Raw genomic sequence first — 19371 nt, 5'->3', positions numbered from 1 at the left:
TCTTCCAGCCTGTCTGTCGCATGCGCAGTCCTTATACTGAGGTCTAATCACGTGCACACTCAGTGTTGCTGTCTGGCTCTGCCTCCATCTTAAACCCCAACAGAGATTACTGGAGGTTAGGCCCGCCTTGATGCTCGTCTCCATGGTAACAGCTGCTCCATCAACCACCGGTTTAGCAGTTGTGATAACAAATGGGGTTGTGTCAGGATTATAAACCTGGGGAGGGGAGGGGATCTGGATTACGGGTGTGTGTATAGGCGGAGCCTCGTCTCAGTGGCATTTCCATGTGCAATGAATAAAGTACCGTCGGCAGGATGAGGAGAGAGAGTCAAGTGCTGACAGCTGAAGACAAATCACCCCCCCCTCCCTTGCTGCCCCTCCCCAGTCCCCCATCAGCATGTAGAGAGCCTGCACCCCCCCCCCCCCCTCCAAGCCATGTGTTAAAGATAAACATGGCTCCCCCCTTCTATCGCCATGGAAACATTGTTTCAGCCAGGACCAGCAGGAAACGAACATTTCTATGAACTCTTCTCTGCTGCAGCCAATCATGCCCCCCCCCCCCCCCCCCCCTACACTGACAGGTAAAGGAAATCCACCGGCAGACCATCCAGTTGCAGGGTATAGGGCCTGCACTGTACTGACTCTTTAACATGCAAGTCTTGCAAGCGCCTGCCCGCGCACGTGATCTACAGTCATGTGACCTGAGCGGAGCTGCTCCCTGGCTTTTGGATCAGTTTCTGCAGCTCCTGCAGACAAGCTCTGCATGTTAAATAAATCTTTTTGTGTTAAAACAAGGCCTGTTGTCAGGCTGCAGCATTCAATGTCACTCTGTTCATCAGAGTGCCGGCCCGTTACCAGGAGACCAGCTGCTGGCTGCCGTCACTTCATCCCTAGCAGGAAGAGAAAAACACTGTATGACCCACTGCTCAGCACCAAGGTGACCCTGAACCAAACCTGAAGCCCAGCAGAATCTGAAGCCACGGAGAACTTAAAGGGCCCATTCCATGCTTTTCTTAAGCCATTCAGAGTCAACTATATCCAAATATGTTATCATTTATTACCTTTGGCACACTAAAGAACGAATTTGTAATGAAATATGAGTTGTTTTTATGAACTCTTTTCCTACTCTGCAATAAGATGTCTCCATCTCTGAGGCCGTCACTCCTTGTGGGTGCCTCCCATTTCATGACATCACCCTATAGCCAGGATTTATTGAAATGATGACAACATTGTGTTATATTCTGAACAGACCTGTGAAGATGTGAATGTTTCTTTTCTCTTTTTTTGCACCTTCAGCAGGAAATCATTTGCTCCTTTTTCTGCAGCAGTGTTCTCAATGTTGTTTACAAGATCATTCTGCACATGTGCAAATATTACGTCACTTGCTGTATGTGGCCAATAGAAACCTAGGGGTCTTATTTGACCAGGATTTAAGGCTCACATATCACAGGCTTGTAAAAACTGCATTTTTTCACCTGCGCAATATATCTGAGATCAGAAATATGCTTTCTAAGAGTGATGCTGAAAAACTCATCCATGCATTTGTTCCGTCGAGGCTGGATTACTGTAACTCCTTGTTAGCAGCGTGTCCTAAGAGTTCCTTAAGAAGTCTCCAGCTTGTTCAGAATGCAGCAACTAGATTGTTAGCTGGAACTAGCAGAAGAGATCACATCACTCCTGTGTTAGTTTCACTTCACTGGATCCCAATTGATTCTAGAATCCAGTTCAAGATCCTCCTGTTAACCTATAAGGCCTTACATGGAATGGCCCCGTCCTATATTAAGGACCTCATAGTCCCTTACCATCCAATAAGAACACTTCACTCACTTAATGCAGGACTGCTTGTGGTTCCTAGAATTAGTAAAAGTACGGTTGGAGGTAGAGCGTTTAGCCACCAAGCCCCTGTCTTATGGAATAAACTCCCAGCTCATGGAAGAGAGGCCGACTCAGTTTCTACATTCAAAGTTAGACTGAAAACATTCCTCTTTGGACAGGCTTATTATCAGACTGGTTAGTAATCGAGAATATTTTTAACTCATTGCTCCCCCTACCTCACCTACTGTAATGAAGTTTGGGGGAATAATTACAATTTTCATGACAACCATTGTTTATATTTCTCAGAAGAGGGAAGATTGCTTCATAAAGCGGGCCATGGCGGCCCATTCCCCCTACTTGGATTCATACTATACTGTATTAATATTGATATTCTAAAAATGTAGATTTTCTATTAGTAATATTATTATTACCATCTGCTATAAGTACCATAGTGCATGCAACTTAATATTAACATGTTTAAATTAAATTTCAATAATAACATTATTAGTGGGCTGCTGGAAGTTAGAAGCTGGTGAAAGTATGATGTACTGGGGTTCTGTCCTCTATTCCCAACTAATTTTCCTCTCCCCTACTCTTGGTTCTTTGTTAGTTTTTTTAGTCCTCCATGTCTCTATTTGGTGCAGTGCCATTCATGCATTGTCCCTCTTTCCCACCTCTCCGGGGGAGTGGGAGTGATTCCAGATTCCAGTTGACTCGTCCATGCTCCTGTTCCTGACCGTGTACCTCGTCTCTGCTCCTGCTGCTACACTTGGCCGTGGACTCTGCCTCTGGCTCGTCTTGCACCCCCCAGCCGAACCCCAACTCCATTTGATGAAGCTCATCTGCTGGACTATTTAAACATGTAGTTGTTGGGTTAAATAAGCTAGTTCTTCTCTAAGAGTTCTGGGACATCGCCTGTCCGTCCTGGAGGATCCCTGCTTCATGTGGACACCCCTGAGGTTTCCTCTTGTTTTTTCCCCGGCATCCGTTGTTTTTTTTAGTTTTTCCTTCCTGGGAAGGAGGGTCTAAGGGCAGGAATACCCGGTTTAGTTTAGTCTGTCTAGTTCAGCCATTACCTATTGATTTCTATGACTGATTTTATGTTCTCATACATTTATCGGTATGAAGCCCGTTGAGACGACTACTGTTGTAATATTGGGCTATAGAAATAAAGTTGAATTAAATTGAACGTTACGACAGTTAAGTAATTTGATTTATATTCCCTCTGGAAATTGTATATTTTTTTCATAGATTTGTTGTTTCAAGATTATAAACCCTGTAATTCATTATCAAAAATGAAAATAAAAAAGTCTTTAAAAAGATCAGCTGCCAGTAGAATTTCCCAACATTTCTGCCTCCGTTACGACAGTCCGAGCCTTTTGACCAGCGGAAAACTCAGCAGTCACAAGAATTTAGGTTTTCCTCAACAACAGAGAGCTTCCCCTGACCGGATTACAGTGCAGAAAAATAAGAGAAAAACCCCTAAATGCAACACTGTATATTATTTTTGTTACAGACAAAGAAGATGTTGTGATAATGTGTGATAGAATGGAGTCATTCTGTCTGTTTGATCATTTTGGTTTTTTACGTGTTGGCTTTAGCTGTTACAGTTTTTCTCAGTTGCTTTAGTACAATTGTCAGATCAGAATGAAATTCCCCAAACTATTTGTTCAATCTTCACATCATGTTGTCACTTAAGCACATCATATAAGCAGTTTCTCACTTCTTTGAACAAGTTGCAATTGCTTTGGTACATCCATGCAAATGATTATGTACAATTCTCTGCTCTTTGCTACATTATCAATTGTTTATGTCATGTTGATCAAAATGTATTATATAGTTCACTGTGCAATAGTCTTACTCCTCAAAACACCTAGTCATTAGTTCATCGTCATTAACTGCAAAATGGTTGACCGAGCTGTCATAATGTGACAAACATATTTCGCTGCGTTGCTGGAGAGGATATTCGCTGTGATGTGGATGAGAATTTGTGTCCTAACAAACAGGAACGACAAGAGGTGTAGGAAGACCACACCAATTCCTACTGCACTGCCTGTACTGTTGGACAGAATATTGTCCTATCTTTTTTTCCCTTTGTGTTACTGTTTGCAGTGTTTTTTTCTATGTTGGTATGACATGGTCTGTCAACAAATTACAATAAGAACAATAAAAGTGTAAATGTGAATCTTGTCCAGTCTCTTGCAATCAAACAAAAAAGGTGTAACTTCCATTTTACAATAATTGTCATCCAAACTTTAGCCATAGTTTCCATAAGAACCTCCCTCTAAAGTACACAGTTATATTGACAACATGACTAAGTCATTTGACTGTCTTGTTCGTAGACAATGACACAAGGACTTGACATTCTGATGGCACTGACATGTTCAATGACATAAAGACTTAGTTTGGAGAGATGAACTAAAGATTTTGAGCAAGTTACAGGCTTTTGCAAGAAAACCATTGTGTTTTGCTGTTTGTACAAATTGTTTTGAGAAATGCACACACGTTTTTGCAAACTTCAATTCTGATCTGAGAATTGTACTAAAGCGACTGAGAAAAACTGTAACAGCTGCTGTGTGACACAGCAGTCTCTGATTGGCTGAGTCGACCCATGATATGGTATTCATTCAACCAAGAAGCTTACCTGCACATGCTCACACACACACAGGACCTGATCCTTACTGTGATGTCACAGAAATCTGATTGGCAGTCATTGGGATTGATTACACATGATTGTAAGAAATGATCCTACAAACACAAGGAAGAGAAGGAAAAGACTAGAGGAGAAAGGAAACTGAATTAAAAATTGAGAGCAAAAACAAGCGGAGGAATAGAAGGAAGGAAGAACAGAATGAAATCAGAAAGATGAAGGTTGGTATGCAAAGAAAAGAGGAAGGAATTATTTTTAAAAAAGCCTAAAAAACAAAAATGAATAAAGAAAGAAAAAAATGGGAAGGAAAAGCAATTAGTAGAACAGAATGAAGAAAGGACAGGCAAAATAATTTGGGACATTAAGAACCATGTTTGTATCTCCATAACAACCAACTCCCTGTGGGAGGAGCAAAGGGGTGTGCTGTGATTGGCTTGAACCTGCAGAAATGTCAGTCCACATTTGTGTGACTACTAGTCAGAAAAACTCAAACCTGCAGGGGAGTTGGTTTTGTGTCTCAGCCTCCCTGGTAGTGAAACATCTGATCAGTGCTGCTGCCCTGTGGACAAACATCAGATGTGATTGAAAGAAAGGTTTTAGTGTTTGTTAGTGATGGAGCCCACAGGAGGGCGCTGTTGGAGCACAACCAGAGTTTTGGCTGGTGATGACTGACACCCGTTCATGGCATCAGTTCCCCTTTGATGTACATCAGAAAAGTCTGTCCACAGATCAAACTAGTGACATAAACTCAGCTTCTCCCATGGTTTGATTGACAGGAAACAGGTCCAGGTTACTTTCACACTGGAAGACTAGGAAGCTGTTAAATTCCAAACGTGAAATGATTTAAGCAAAAAGCCTAAGAGGGAGAGCTTATGCATTTAATCTAACAAAGTTATAAAGACCAAAGTGAAAATAAACATCAACACAGCATACATTACTAATACAAACAAAACGTCCATCCATTTGTTTTCAGTTCTCCATTTTGCTTCAGGGTAGGACTGTCTGCCCAAACAGAGCAGCCTCCATACATCTAGAATCCATTGCCAAATTAATTATAGTTAGACGTAACTTCAGAGAGTTTGCTTCATAACTACATGTTGTACCTTTCAGCACAGTTTACTTAATTTTGCTACAAGGCAAGTGGCTTCATTGTACTGTTCATGGCCGCTGTGGTGGCTGCCTGCGCCGCCCCCCAGCGGGCCAGTGACCTCCTGCACAACACACCACATATCATTTCTCATGCATCACAACAATGCATGCAAGTCAGCAGAGGCCTTGTATTCAGCAGGCAGCTAATTGGACTGAACCATCACCCAGGGGAGAAGAAACTCTTTCTGTGTTGCTTTACGTTAGTTTCTATTTCATTTGAATTGGTTCATTATATTTGTACAAAATGTTACCATAGGATGGACATTAATTCTGTTTGTTTACTGTACTTTGTCTTTCTCAGTCCCCCCTTGTGTTTATAGTTGGTCTGATCAGCCACTATATGTTCTCTTGTGTTTTCAATCAGGCAGGTCAGTGTAAGTAAGTTTGTTTGTCTGTTCTGTTGTCCTCTGGAAAATTTAAAGCTTCAGTTATTTTTGTTACTGTGACCTATTTTGGGGGCCCACTTTTGCCCATCTAGATGTTTTTTGAAAAAGAAATTGAAATATTTTCGTTATAATTTTTGCCGTCCTTGCCTCAAACTGCTCAGTCCACGACAGCAGCCAACCTGTACCAAGGTAGTTTATTACCCTGCCTTTTGTGTTTTGCCCAGTGGTACCTTGAATAAAATAATGTAGTTCTATCCGATGATGACTTCATTGTGATTGATGTTTGTCAAATGAAACTATTTCCCAGACTCCTTTAAAAAATCCCAGCTCACTCTGTGGTTCCATGGGAGATGTTAGTTCATCATGCGGATCGTTTCTTCTATGGGTTGTTTGTTATGTAAGGTACTACGCTATGGTATTAGTTTATTTGGAATGATTTAATTTATTTGTCATTTTATTCATTTTTACTTTCTAAATTAAACAAGTCATTACTGTTAAACCATGGCATCACTGTATCATGGTGTACAGTGATCATTTATTTCATCACTAAATGTTTATTAACTTTAATATTCCTTTTTCCCCTTACTGACCAGAGCTGACATAAACCCGATCTATAAACCATATGCTGGACTTTTCCCTGATAATACACACATTTATCTGGGTTGAAATAGGTCAGATTAATAAATACTTTTGACCAGAGCTGACATGGACCATGTTAGTTTATTGCCAGCACTTATGTCAGTCAAGAGCTGAAACGAACAAGATTATTTTACCCCCTTTTATAAACAGGTCTGACATAGAGCACATTAGTTTATTTCTGTCAACCAGCACTGACATGGACTGCAGTAGTGTAACCCTTGTTCTATCCTAGGCACTTTAACATTGGGAGTTGGGTCATCTAGACCCACTAGACAGTGCTCTGAACCTTTTTTCTTCAATGATTTGTGATCTTCACTGGTGTCCATGGATTACATGAAATCTTTCCACCTTTATCCACCTTTGTCATGGTAGGGTGAACACGTCAATGGAAGGGTGAGGGGTCATCTAAGATAGCACAAGGGTTATTACCTTGTTAAGTAAGTCAAACAAACAAACACATTGTTATTTAGTTAACTGAGCTGATATTGGCGAAGTTTGATGATCAATTTATTTACTTATGGCTATCATAAACCGCATTGTCTTGTTAACCTGGGGTTAAGACATTGATCATTTATTGCTTTGTTTTCTGTACACAGAGTTTGTTGACATTGAACAGGTACATTACACCATCATCCAAATGTAAATCTGTTGTCATCTTTGGATCGGTTCTCCCGGAGGACAGCAAACCCCTTTGTCACAAATGGACTTGATTAGTCTAGATCAGTGTTTTTCAACCTTTTTTTGAGCCACGGCACACTTGAACCTTGACAAAAAATCCCGCGGCACACCAGCACCCCCCCCCCCCAAAAAAAGCAGAAACTCATAGTCTGTTTTGATCTACAGCCCCCCCCCCCCCCCCCCCCCCGCAATCTGACGTGCATTTTTGTGATAATTGTGGCAGAAAAAGCAGGAAGTTGCAGATGTTTTTTCTAAAAGATGTAATAAAAGTTAAGTTAGTGTTGTGAAAGTTCGTTGTGGTTTCAATCCGTGTAACAAGGACGACTCATTGTACGCTAAGGCGCTGTCCCTTTAAGCCAATGCATCATGGGAGATGTAGTGTGAATACGGCGAGAAAACGTCAGAAACACTTGCGTCTCTGAGTTTCATGGTTTTGTTCACTTGTTCCACGGTCTGATACCGGATTCTGTGGAAAGCTACACCGCTAAAGACGATCTTTAGCTGGTGTTTTTGTCGGAACTGACTGAGTTATGAGCTCAATTGGAACAAGGAAGTTTAGACTTTAAACACTTCTGATTGGTCAGACTGATGACATGTGATTAAGCCTTCAAGAATGATTGGTGGAGTCGTGGAGACAGTAAAAGCTGCGGGACTTTTCAGAAAACAGTTATAGCTGCAGGTAAATCGCGGTGCCGTCATTCTTATCAAAATGTCTTTAATAGAATCAGTTAAACACAAAGAAATAAGTATTTTATGATCTTTCATATTCCTAACTACTCAGTGTTTTATCAGGACCTGTTTGGATGAACAAAGAGCTGATATCCTGGAGATGGTTAATGTTTTTAGATCAGTTAATGAGGGCAATTTTCCACGGCACACTTGACCATCTCCCACGGCACACTAGTGTGCCGCGGCACACTGGTTGAAAAACACTGGTCTATAGGACGCAAACTCAGAGCTAGCCCATCCTTTGGACTTGGACTTGGTCTGACTGAATTTCCTGTTCTGCCATCACCGCTGGAACATTGATGTTTGGGTCATTGTCCACCTGGTAACATTTCCCCAGGTTTTTAATGATGTTAAAGTTGGAACGCGCCGTTTCTGCTAAACTGTTCTCCAGAATCCAACCCTCTGACTCTGATTCAGGGTCACCCAGGCGAATAACATTCTCCATGGCCGTCTGCAGGTACCGGACGCCAGTCAGAACCAGCAACTGAAATGAAATAAAAAAATGTTAGTATGAAGTCTGGCACTGAGCCTAATCATGAGTAGATCAGGGCTCAGCACATCCGAACCTGAGTAAATCTCTAAAACAGTACTAATTCTGATCTTAGTGAGTCTAATATTGGTGATTTTGTGATCTTGGCATGACCTTAACTTAGTAAGTCCTGCCCTCAGTGACTCCCAATATGGGAATCCCTAAGACCAGTTACATCTGGATCATGGACTCTGTTCTCAGTAAATATTTTACTTCAGTACAACCCCCAACCTTAGTTAATCATTGTCTTCAGTTATCTACTGGTTCTTTGAGTCAAGATCTGAGTGAGATTCAGAGCTGCACAAGTCTTTATACCCAACGAGCCCCTGACCTTATCAAGTCTTAACTTTTTAAGTCGCAGTGTCTCTCTGATCTCATCGCTTTTTTAGCGGATTTCTGGTCCTGATGAATTTCAGATTTTGGTGTGTCCCTGACATCGACAAATTTCTAAATTTAGTGAGTTCCTGAAGACAACGATTTAAGAAAAAAAATATATATATATTCCAGTGAATCCGAAGATGGACTTGTGACTTGGTTAGGGGTGCCCTGCCTTCGCCCAACAGCAGCTGGGATAAGCTCCAGCAACCCTTCATCCTCTTAGGGGTCACAGAGTTGCTGGAGTAAACCAGAAACCCTGTAAAACCTAAAGGGATGAAGGATGATGATGATGGATGGATGGATAGATGGATATTCTACTGAGTTCTTCATCTCAAGGAGTCTCTGATCTCAGAAAGTCCCTGACCTTAATCTCAACGGGAGCTGCTGTGGCTTCTATCAGGCTTTTTAATTGTGGTTTTAATCTGGACTATGCTGAGAGTGTTAAAGTCACCTCAAAAAGCCAGATGAGGAGCACAATTAGGCTGATGGACTGCATGATACCAGTGTAGTGGTCCAGCAGTGCCTGCCGGCAGCCCTTCCTCCACAGGTTCAGGTGCTGACTCTGCTGGTCGAAGTTGAAGTGAGCCAAGGGTCTGCTGAGCTGCTGCTGGATGCACGGCCGAGGGGAGAGGGGGCTGCAGCAACTAAAGGGAACGCTGTCCATCAGGAACTTCCCTTCAACATTGTTCCTCAGACGACTGTAACAGGGAAGGGGGCAGAAAACGGAAAGTTAGCTGTAGTAACAAAAACTCTGAGAACTGCTGTTAGTGCCACGCCTTCACCATCATTTCAATTACACTGTAAAAAGAAAAAAGTTGATCCAACTTAATTGAATCACTTCAATTGGTAACACCTAATTGAATTAAGTTTATTCAACTAAAATTGTTATGGCTAACCAACTTAATTTGATATGTTGATCTAACTTAAAGAAAATATGGTAACGCTTTCTTTTACAGTACAGTACTTACAGTGTACTTAAGTGGTATTTACATGGTACTTATAGTGTAACTACTGGGTACTTTCAGGGTACTTACATGGTACTTTTTATGGAATTTACTGGGTACTTACAGTGTGTTTACATGGTACTTTCTATGGGACTTTACTGGGTACTTACATGGTACTTTTTGTGTCTACTCTGTACTTACATGGTACTTACTGTGTATTTATATGGTACTATTTGGTTCATACCTATGTGGTACATACTGGGTATTTATAATATTCCTACTGGGTATTTACATGTTGTGCAAAGGTGTCTTTTATGGTACTTACCACATGTAAGAACAAGGTAAGTACAAATAAAGTACCTTGACCTTTAGGTCTGCACTCGCTGCATGTTTCATGGTATTTACCATGAATTTACCACAGAAACTACCCCTTAAGTACACTGAAACTGTAACTGTAAAAGAAAGTCAGCCCTATTTCCACTCTATTACATGGTACTTTCATTACTAAATACTGGATATGTTCACTTGAATATTACTTGGTACTTACCCCTTAAGTACACTGAAACTGTAACTGTAAAAGAAAGTCAGCCCTATTTCCACTCTATTACATGGTACTTTCATTACTAAATACTGGATATGTTCACTTGAATATTACTTGGTACTTACCCCTTAAGTACAATGAAACTGTAACTGTAAAAGAAAGTCAGCCCTATTTCCACTCTATTACATGGTACTTTCAGTAGTAAATGCTGGGTATGTTCACTTGAATATTACTTGGTACTTAACCCTTAAGTACAATGAAACTGTAACTGTAAAAGAAAGTCAGCCCTATTTCCACTCTATTACATGGTACTTTCAGTAGTAAATGCTGGGTATGTACACGTATTACCTTCCTGTGCAGTGTACATACACACTTGGTCTTCTGACCTCACCACATGAGACAATGCTAACTTGTTGGTAAGGGTAAAGTAACTACATTGTAAAAAAATATACTGGCCTGATTACTTCTTGTAACATGAAGCAAGTTTAAAGAGAAACAAGACAGCAGTGAAAACAACAATCTTTAATATGATACGTGTCTGCAGCATACAAAGTGTCATCACAATGAAATAGGTTTTAAGTACAAAACAGTTCAAAGGAGAATTCTAAAAAACACATTGGCCTGAGGGTCGTGCTTTTTGTCCATCAAAATTCTTTCAGCAGAGTTTGGTAACGGTGCAGGACTTCTTCAGGGTTTGTAACTGCAAGAAAATTCACAATATGAGCTAAAATGAACATAAAAAGCATAACGACTTTGATGAAATACAAAATATATTTTACTTATTTAATCATTTCTGTAATGAGTTTGATAAATCTCTATGAATTTTTTTATCGCTTTGACTGTAATGCTTGAAATTAATCAAGTATCCTCATTTAAAAACATGATAATACATTATTCAAAACTTAACTTTTTTTAAATATTGTTCTAAAAATGAACTTGTTTTAATATATATTATATAATGTCAGGAAAATATGTAAAACAACAAGGCAAAATATTTACTTTTAATACTAAAAACACCCCAAGTGTGTGTTTTTGTTAAATAGGTCGGGGCAAGTAAAGTTGCAAATTCCCAGCGCACTTGAATGCAGCACAACTACCCCCAAAGTGAACGTGCAGATCCGGAGAGCCTCGAGGCGCGCGCAACAGTTTGAATTTCTCTTCATCTGGCAGGTAAACCAGTGTTTTTTTTTCTAAATATTGGATAAATTACATGTAAATATTTAAACTGATCAAACTTTATAAAGAAGCTAACTTCGTGATTTCAAGCCACTATCTCTGTGTTTGAAACGTGACGTAAGAGCATGTCTACCTTACTGCAATAATTTCAGTTATTTCATGTATACATTTTCAAAGTTTGTAATGAAAATCTACAAACATTGTTGTTACTTACCAGGAGAGGGGCACCTGTAAAACAAGCACGTAGCCTAAATGATAACGTCTGTTGTTCTGTGCTCGTTTGACTGAGAGCACGTCTTTCTGGGAAAAACAATGAAAGGCGTTTATTTAAAATAATGATGACGTACTTCCGTCTTTTTACCGCTTTAGATCAGCTATGGTGAAGAAGACATTCCAGACGAATCCACAGGAGAGTAAGCAAAAGTAAGTTAAATCCACCAAGTGGACATATTATTTACATTAATGAAGAGTTTAACTGCCTTTTCCCCATTTTCTTTTCTTTTGCCGTTTTTATTTTATTTTTATTTATTTTCAAATATGATAGAGACAACAATACCACCCAACACAGTGAATGTAACTGTTTGAAAATTAAAACATATTTTTGTGAATAACTGTGTTGAATTTGAAATCGCCTATTTATTTCTTTTTTCCTTTTCTTTTACCCTGCAATGTTTTTCATGCTAATGCAAATTGTAGGTGCGAATAATATTTATAAAGAAGAAATACACACAGTAATTGCCAATTAAAACATTGCTTTTGTCATTCTTTGTCTAAACAAATTAGATTTTTTTATGGCAATATTGATTTTTTTTCTTTGATTTCTTTTTTGTTGTTCTTGTTTATGTAACTAAAATATAAAGTTGTGAATAATTTATTATCATGTTCATAAATGAGGATAATTGATTAATTTCAAGCATTACAGTCAAAGCGATAAAGAATTCACAGAAATTTATCAAACTCATTACAGAAATGATTAAATAAGTAAAATATATTTTGTATTTCATCAAAGTCGTTATGCTTTTTATGTTCATTTTAGCTCATATTGTGAATTTTCTTGCAGTTACAAACCCTGAAGAAGTCCTGCACCGTTACCAAACTCTGCTGAAAGAATTTTGATGGACAAAAAGCACGACCCTCAGGCCAATGTGTTTTTTAGAATTCTCCTTTGAACTGTTTTGTACTTAAAACCTATTTCATTGTGATGACACTTTGTATGCTGCAGACACGTATCATATTAAAGATTGTTGTTTTCACTGCTGTCTTGTTTCTCTTTAAACTTGCCTCATGTTACAAGAAGTAATCAGGCCAGTATATTTTTTTTACAATGTAGTTACTTTACCCTTACCAACAAGTTAGCATTATCTCATTTGGTGAGGTCTGAAGACCAAGTGTGTATGTACACTGCACAGGAAGGTAATACGTGTACATACCCAGCATTTACTACTGAAAGTACCATGTAATAGAGTGGAAATAGGGCTGACTTTCTTTTACAGTTACAGTTTCATTGTACTTAAGGGTTAAGTACCAAGTAATATTCAAGTGAACATACCCAGCATTTACTACTGAAAGTACCATGTAATAGAGTGGAAATAGGGCTGACTTTCTTTTACAGTTACAGTTTCATTGTACTTAAGGGGTAAGTACCAAGTAATATTCAAGTGAACATATCCAGTATTTAGTAATGAAAGTACCATGTAACAGAGTGGAAATAGGGCTGACTTTCTTTTACAGTTACAGTTTCAGTGTACTTAAGGGGTAGTTTCTGTGGTAAATTCATGGTAAATACCATGAAACATGCAGCGAGTGCAGACCTAAAGGTCAAGGTACTTTATTTGTACTTACCTTGTTCTTACATGTGGTAAGTACCATAAAAGACACCTTTGCACAACATGTAAATACCCAGTAGGAATATTATAAATACCCAGTATGTACCACATAGGTATGAACCAAATAGTACCATATAAATACACAGTAAGTACCATGTAAGTACAGAGTAGACACAAAAAGTACCATGTAAGTACCCAGTAAAGTCCCATAGAAAGTACCATGTAAACACACTGTAAGTACCCAGTAAATTCCATAAAAAGTACCATGTAAGTACCCTGAAAGTACCCAGTAGTTACACTATAAGTACCATGTAAATACCACTTAAGTACACTGTAAGTACTGTACTGTAAAAGAAAGCGTTACCGAAAATATTTTTTAATTTTGTTTATACATTTTAAATTGACTCATTTTTCTAGAGTTTCCACCATCGGGCCTGATAATTTTCATATCAAAGACATGACTGACCTAGCAATGTCTTGCATTTCAAGGCAGGAGCTCACATGTTGCAAACTCCGTCTTTAATATTTGGTACACAGTACCAAATATTAAAGACGGAGTTGGTTGGTCATCATCCTCTACCAAACTCTAACTCATGGTGCAGAAAAAAGTAAACATAACAGTTTAAATCACTAGTTCAGAGTAAAACAGCTACACAACAAACCCATGGACAAAAACTCACACTTAAACTCCAATCTGCCCAGATAGGCAAAGAAAATGGTATCCCATAATTCCTTGCGCTGCCTTACATTATGACATCATTACGCATTGACAGCTTCACGCCAAAGTTACACCAACGTAGCTTGAATTAAGTTGATTGAAAGTAAAATAACTATGTCAGACAACTACTAGTTATTTTTAAGTTGAATGAACTCAAAAAAATGATTTATTTTCACCAAACGAAATAATTAAGTTAGTAAAAAAGTGCATCTTACCAACTACAGCCCAAATACTCTTTTTAGAGTGCTGCAGGTCTGATTCCTCAAAAGTCTTGGACCCGGTCTCTCTAATCTTTTGCAATATTTTCCTCTTTTGATAATCATGTTTTGCCCAGATAATGAATCAATAGTCATACAACCAAGATGTAATACCTTTTAAATTGCCTATTTTTATACAAAGTAATTCATTCCTTTAGGAATTGTAACACTTTACATAAGTGTTGCTTTTAAGTTCAGCATCTGTATACATAGAACAAAACGATCTGAAGTCAAAATATTTGAAAAAAGGGAAACCAAAACCAAATAGAGAACCTGAGACCTGTGTGCATAAGACATCCCATCTGGAAAAAAACAGACAAGAGCTTCCCTGCCCAGCCTGAAAGAAAAAACAGGACTAGGCACACTTATTAGAAACACAAAATATGAAATTGAAGTCTTTGGGTTTATGAGCCCCAATGATACGTTTGTCTTTGTTATCTAGTTAAAAAAATACAAAAAGGCTTCAAATCTCTGAGAAGTAGAGAACAAATGTTTGTGGCTTTTCTTGATGCATTAATGCTTTATCCTCTCACACACTTAGAACATTTACGTGGTAAAATAGTTAGCAATCCCTTACACTTCTCTGTTAAAGCAGAACCGTGTGTTTCTGTTGATGGTGGAATAAAACGTTTACCAGTAAAACGGCTACTTTTGGCCCGAACACAAACAGGTTAACTGGAATCAGTAGAAGCTGACCTGAAGCTGCTGGTTAATCTTTTGATCTCAGTATTTTACGTGCAGTGGCCTCAATTTGAACATCCTTACTGTCAGGCACCCCCCTTCACACACAAACACACAGAAAACAGAGAAAGCAACACAAATAAAACTGAAATACTAAGTTCTAAAGCAACCCAAACTAATCTTAAAACATTTTATCAAAAACACTCAAAACAACGTGGGTGTAAGAGAGGTCAGACAAAAAATTTAGGGATAAGAAAGGAGTTCCCCAAGGTTCCATTCTGGGACATTTCTATGGGGTTAGAGATCTGTCAAACAGAAACATATTTATAAAATCAAAATTCAGCACAAATCAATATTTTGTGCATAACTTAGCGACAAAGTAGGAATAAAAAATTTAGTTTTGCGTTCAACATGTTTGTTTTGAATCCCACTTTCTCCTGTCTTGAATACAAAATTTCCTGTTAACTTATTGTCGAAAATACACCACGGGGTCACAAAAAATAAAAAATACACCACAGGGTCACAAAAAATAAAAAATACACCACAGGGTCACAAAAAATAAAAAAATACACCACGGGGTCACAAAAAATAAAAAATACACCACAGGGTCACAAAAAAATAAAAAAATACACCACAGGGTCACAAAAAATAAAAAAATACACCACGGGGTCACAAAAAATAAAAAATACACCACAGGGTCACAAAAAAATAAAAAAATACACCACGGGGTCACAAAAAATAAAAAATACACCACAGGGTCACAAAAAAATAAAAAAATACACCACAGGGTCACAAAAAATAAAAAAATACACCACGGGGTCACAAAAAATAAAAAATACACCACAGGGTCACAAAAAATATAAAATACACCACAGGGTCACAAAAAATATAAAATACACCACAGGGTCACAGGCATATACATCGAGTTCCAAAACCTCGACACAGCATGGTGAGTATGTGTATTTGAGCTCATTCATTAAACTAAAATAGCATAGAACTTGTTAGAATGTTATTGATCACATAGTGGGGAAAGTAACTTGTCACCATAGCTCTGTTGAATTAAAAAACTAATAATAATAACTGCGATCTCCAGCCGCATTTCATTGTGTTCAGATAACAGTAGCCAATTGTGTAAACAGGACACCAGCGGAACGTTTCAGACCAGTGGACAAAAGAGCAGCAGACATTCCTCTTATGAGGTGTAAAAAGTCCATGTTCGTCAAAAAAAGAGATGATAATAAGAGAACGATGAAACAAAACAACAAAAATGCTCGAGCAGGCAAAATGCAAAAAACATTCACACCTAAGAGACAATCAAGTTATCAATCAACCTCTGAAACATACTACTGGACTGTGGGAGGAAGCTAGAGAAAACCCACATATGCATAAAAATATGCAGAGTCCACACAGAAAGGAACCCGCTGGGATTCGGATCTGCTGTACCTTTCATCATTCTGTCCCAAAATCCTCCACCCCAGCCCTTCATGAAGAAGATGGACACCACTGCAGCAACAGCAGACAGCAGAGCGGCTGTCTGCTGAACTCTGACCCTAACTGTGGTTCTGGATTCCAACAGACTAAATGAGCAGGCAGCGCTGCAAGGATGCAAGGCTTTCATTGTGGCTGCTGAATCAAAGCTTATGGGTGTTTCTGTTTCTATTTGTATTTAATTATTCCATGAAAATGACTTTGAATCTCCTCTAAAGCTTGAAAAGGGGATGTTTTATTTTTTGTGTTTTTTTCAGCAAGATTAACAAGTACATTTTAACTCAGATAGAAGAACTTGTAATTAGATAAAATATCTAATAAAGAAAAGTTTCATCAGCAAAACCCCTTTTATGAAATGAAAATGAAAATTTTCAATATTTGTCTACCATAAGAACCCAGACCAGTTTTTTCTTAAATATAAAATTATGTGTATTTTACCACAAACCAAGTGGACCACAGAACATATTTCTGATACACCAATGTCACTGTGGGTTCTTATGGGTTAAGAACCACTTTCTAAAAATAAGTCATTCTAACTCAGTGAAAAACAACCTGTCAGATCATCATGATCCTGTTTCTTGTGTAAGAAGATATAGTTATATGTTGTAGTTTTCGCCATCTTTAATGGATTTTTGAATGCTTTTGTTCAGCAGGACTGACTAAAATGATAAAGGAGGGCCAATTTTCTGCAGCTCAACCAGGAAAAAACTGAAATTTTAGTTATTGGTCCTGAAGCCAAGAGGGAGAAACAGTTTCTGAAGCTACAGGAACTTTCCTTAAGTCATTCGGAAGCAGTCAGAAACCTGGGTGTTATTTTTGACTCTAAGCTAACTTTTATCCCCCATATAAAACAGGTGGTTAAAACTGGTTTTTATCATCTCAAAAATCTGGCTAGAGTCCGCCCACTACTCTCTCTTGCTAATATGGAGATGCTAATGCATGCTTTTATCATGAGTAAAATTGATTACTGTAACGCCCTGCTTGCTGGTCTTCCAAAAACAAATATTAGGAACCTTCAGCTTCTCCAGAATTCTGCTGCACGAGTTCTTACAAAGACCAGGAGGCGGGCTCACATCACCCCAATTTTAAAATCCCTGCATTGGCTCCCCATATGCTTCAGGATTGATTTTAAGATACTTTTAACAGTTTTTAAATGTCTTAACGGTCTTGCGCCTTCTTATTTATCAGATCTTTTAGTAAGATATGAACCCTCGCGGACCCTGAGATCCTCTGGCACTGGTCTGTTAACCATTCCAACTGTAAAAACTAAAACCTATGGAGAAGCTGCATTTCAGCACTATGGTCCCCGCTTATGGAACAGTCTGCCAGAGGGCCTGAGAGCCGCAGAGAGCATTGATACTTTTAAGAAAAGGCTCAAGACCCATCTTTTTAACCTGGCTTTTAGCTAATTTTTATTTATTATTTATTTATTTTACTACTTTTATTTATTTATTGTTATTTATCTATATGTATTTTCTATTTTTATTTTATTTCTTTATCCATTTTATCTTGTTTTATGAACTTGAACCTGATTTTTAACGTGTTATTTTAATTTACCTTATTTCAATGTTTTATCGTTTTTATCAATATGTTTACTTTTTGATTCTCAATTTTTATTCATTTTTATTTCCGGTGCTTCCTCAGCTGGAACCTCTCCCTCTGGGACGGCTGCTGTTCAGCCGCTGCGGCTCTGGGTGGGGACCTGCATCACCGCTTAGCTGTGGTGGAGCGGTCCCCGCCTGTGATGTTGCATTTGGCTGTCTATGCGGCTGTTCACAGGGGGGGAGGTTCCAATTACTAGCGTTTCCCGCATCATGTTTTTGTGCTCAGCATATGTTTTACAGCCTATTTTTCATTGTCATTTTCCATCAGTTAGAGAGTGGGAGGTGTGAAAGGCGTGGGGGGCTAGGTACGGGGAGGGGGGCCCTATTATTTATTTATTTATTTATTAATGCTTGCTTGTTTTTATATTTTGTTGTTTTAATGTAAAGCACTTTGTGTTATATTTTTATATGAAAAGTGCTTTATAAATAAAGTTTGATTTGATTTGATTTGATTCTCGGCAGCACCATGTCAACTTACTCCACCACAGCCATACTTCTCAGGTCCAGGTAGCGACTGCTGATCCACTGGACCTGGAACCAGTCCTGATAGCCAGTGTTTCCACAGCACTGAAATTGGATCTGTAGCAGGTCCAGAGTCCTCTTTAGGTAACAGCGTCCAGGTGTGTCTGTGTCCTTGTAGTAGCGCATGGAGTGCCTCAGACCCAGGAACAGGGACTCCTCCAGCTGGCTGCGGATGCTGTAGCACATGAGCGCCCCAGCCAGGATGCAGGCAGTGAAGAAGAAAGTGCAGATGACATACGGCATCATCACTAGCTTCCAACGCAGGAACTTATTGGTGTCGGCGCAGTCCAGGCAAATCTTACCCCCAAGGAAGTTGATGCCACATGCAGCCAGACCAGTGGTGATCAGCATGTGCGGCACAAATAGCACCCCCTGCTCTGACATCACTTCCTGCCATGTCTGGATCTCCACTTTGAGAAACAAACCCATACCCAAGAGGATGGCTCCAGTCACCACAGAGATCCAGTTGAGCAGCCAAAGCAGCTCAGCTAACTTTTCCCTCTCCGCCTTGGTGAAGTTTACCTTGCCAACACTCATGACGGTCCAAGCTTCTCTGTAGGACTCAAGTCCAAGGAGAGGTGGCCATGGTCAAAACAGCAGCTCCTCAGGGAACAGTACTCCTCCTGACCTTTAGGTAAATCATTGCAGAAACCAACAGATT

At 39.1% G+C, this 19371-nt stretch overlaps 1 protein-coding gene and 2 long non-coding RNA genes across 3 annotated transcripts; 1 reads left to right on the top strand and 2 right to left on the bottom strand.

Moving 5' to 3' along the window:
* Positions 1–8099: 8099 nt before the first annotated feature.
* On the bottom strand, positions 8100–19371 carry LOC105357406 (photoreceptor outer segment membrane glycoprotein 2-like). The gene is made up of 3 exons (XM_023953269.2): positions 18667–19371; positions 9405–9651; positions 8100–8530 (listed from the first exon to the last, which is right to left on the bottom strand). Exons 1-3 carry the CDS (start codon positions 19245–19247, stop codon positions 8276–8278), a joined length of 1083 nt encoding a protein of 360 aa, XP_023809037.1. The 5' UTR covers positions 19248–19371; the 3' UTR covers positions 8100–8275.
* LOC144990192 (uncharacterized) lies at positions 10946–11956 on the bottom strand. Its single transcript, XR_013654182.1, has 2 exons — positions 11829–11956; positions 10946–11138 (listed from the first exon to the last, which is right to left on the bottom strand). It is a non-coding gene; the product is annotated as an uncharacterized LOC144990192 (long non-coding RNA).
* On the top strand, positions 11529–12867 carry LOC144990191 (uncharacterized). The gene is made up of 3 exons (XR_013654181.1): positions 11529–11608; positions 11984–12037; positions 12675–12867. It is a non-coding gene; the product is annotated as an uncharacterized LOC144990191 (long non-coding RNA).

This window comes from Oryzias latipes, chromosome 24, assembly GCF_053564925.1.
Source record: "Oryzias latipes strain Hd-rR chromosome 24, Olatipes_Hd-rR_3.1".
Taxonomy (NCBI): Eukaryota; Metazoa; Chordata; class Actinopteri; order Beloniformes; family Adrianichthyidae; genus Oryzias; species Oryzias latipes.
The sequence above is the reverse complement of the archived record's forward strand: the minus strand, read 5'-3'. Positions and strand labels throughout refer to the sequence as shown.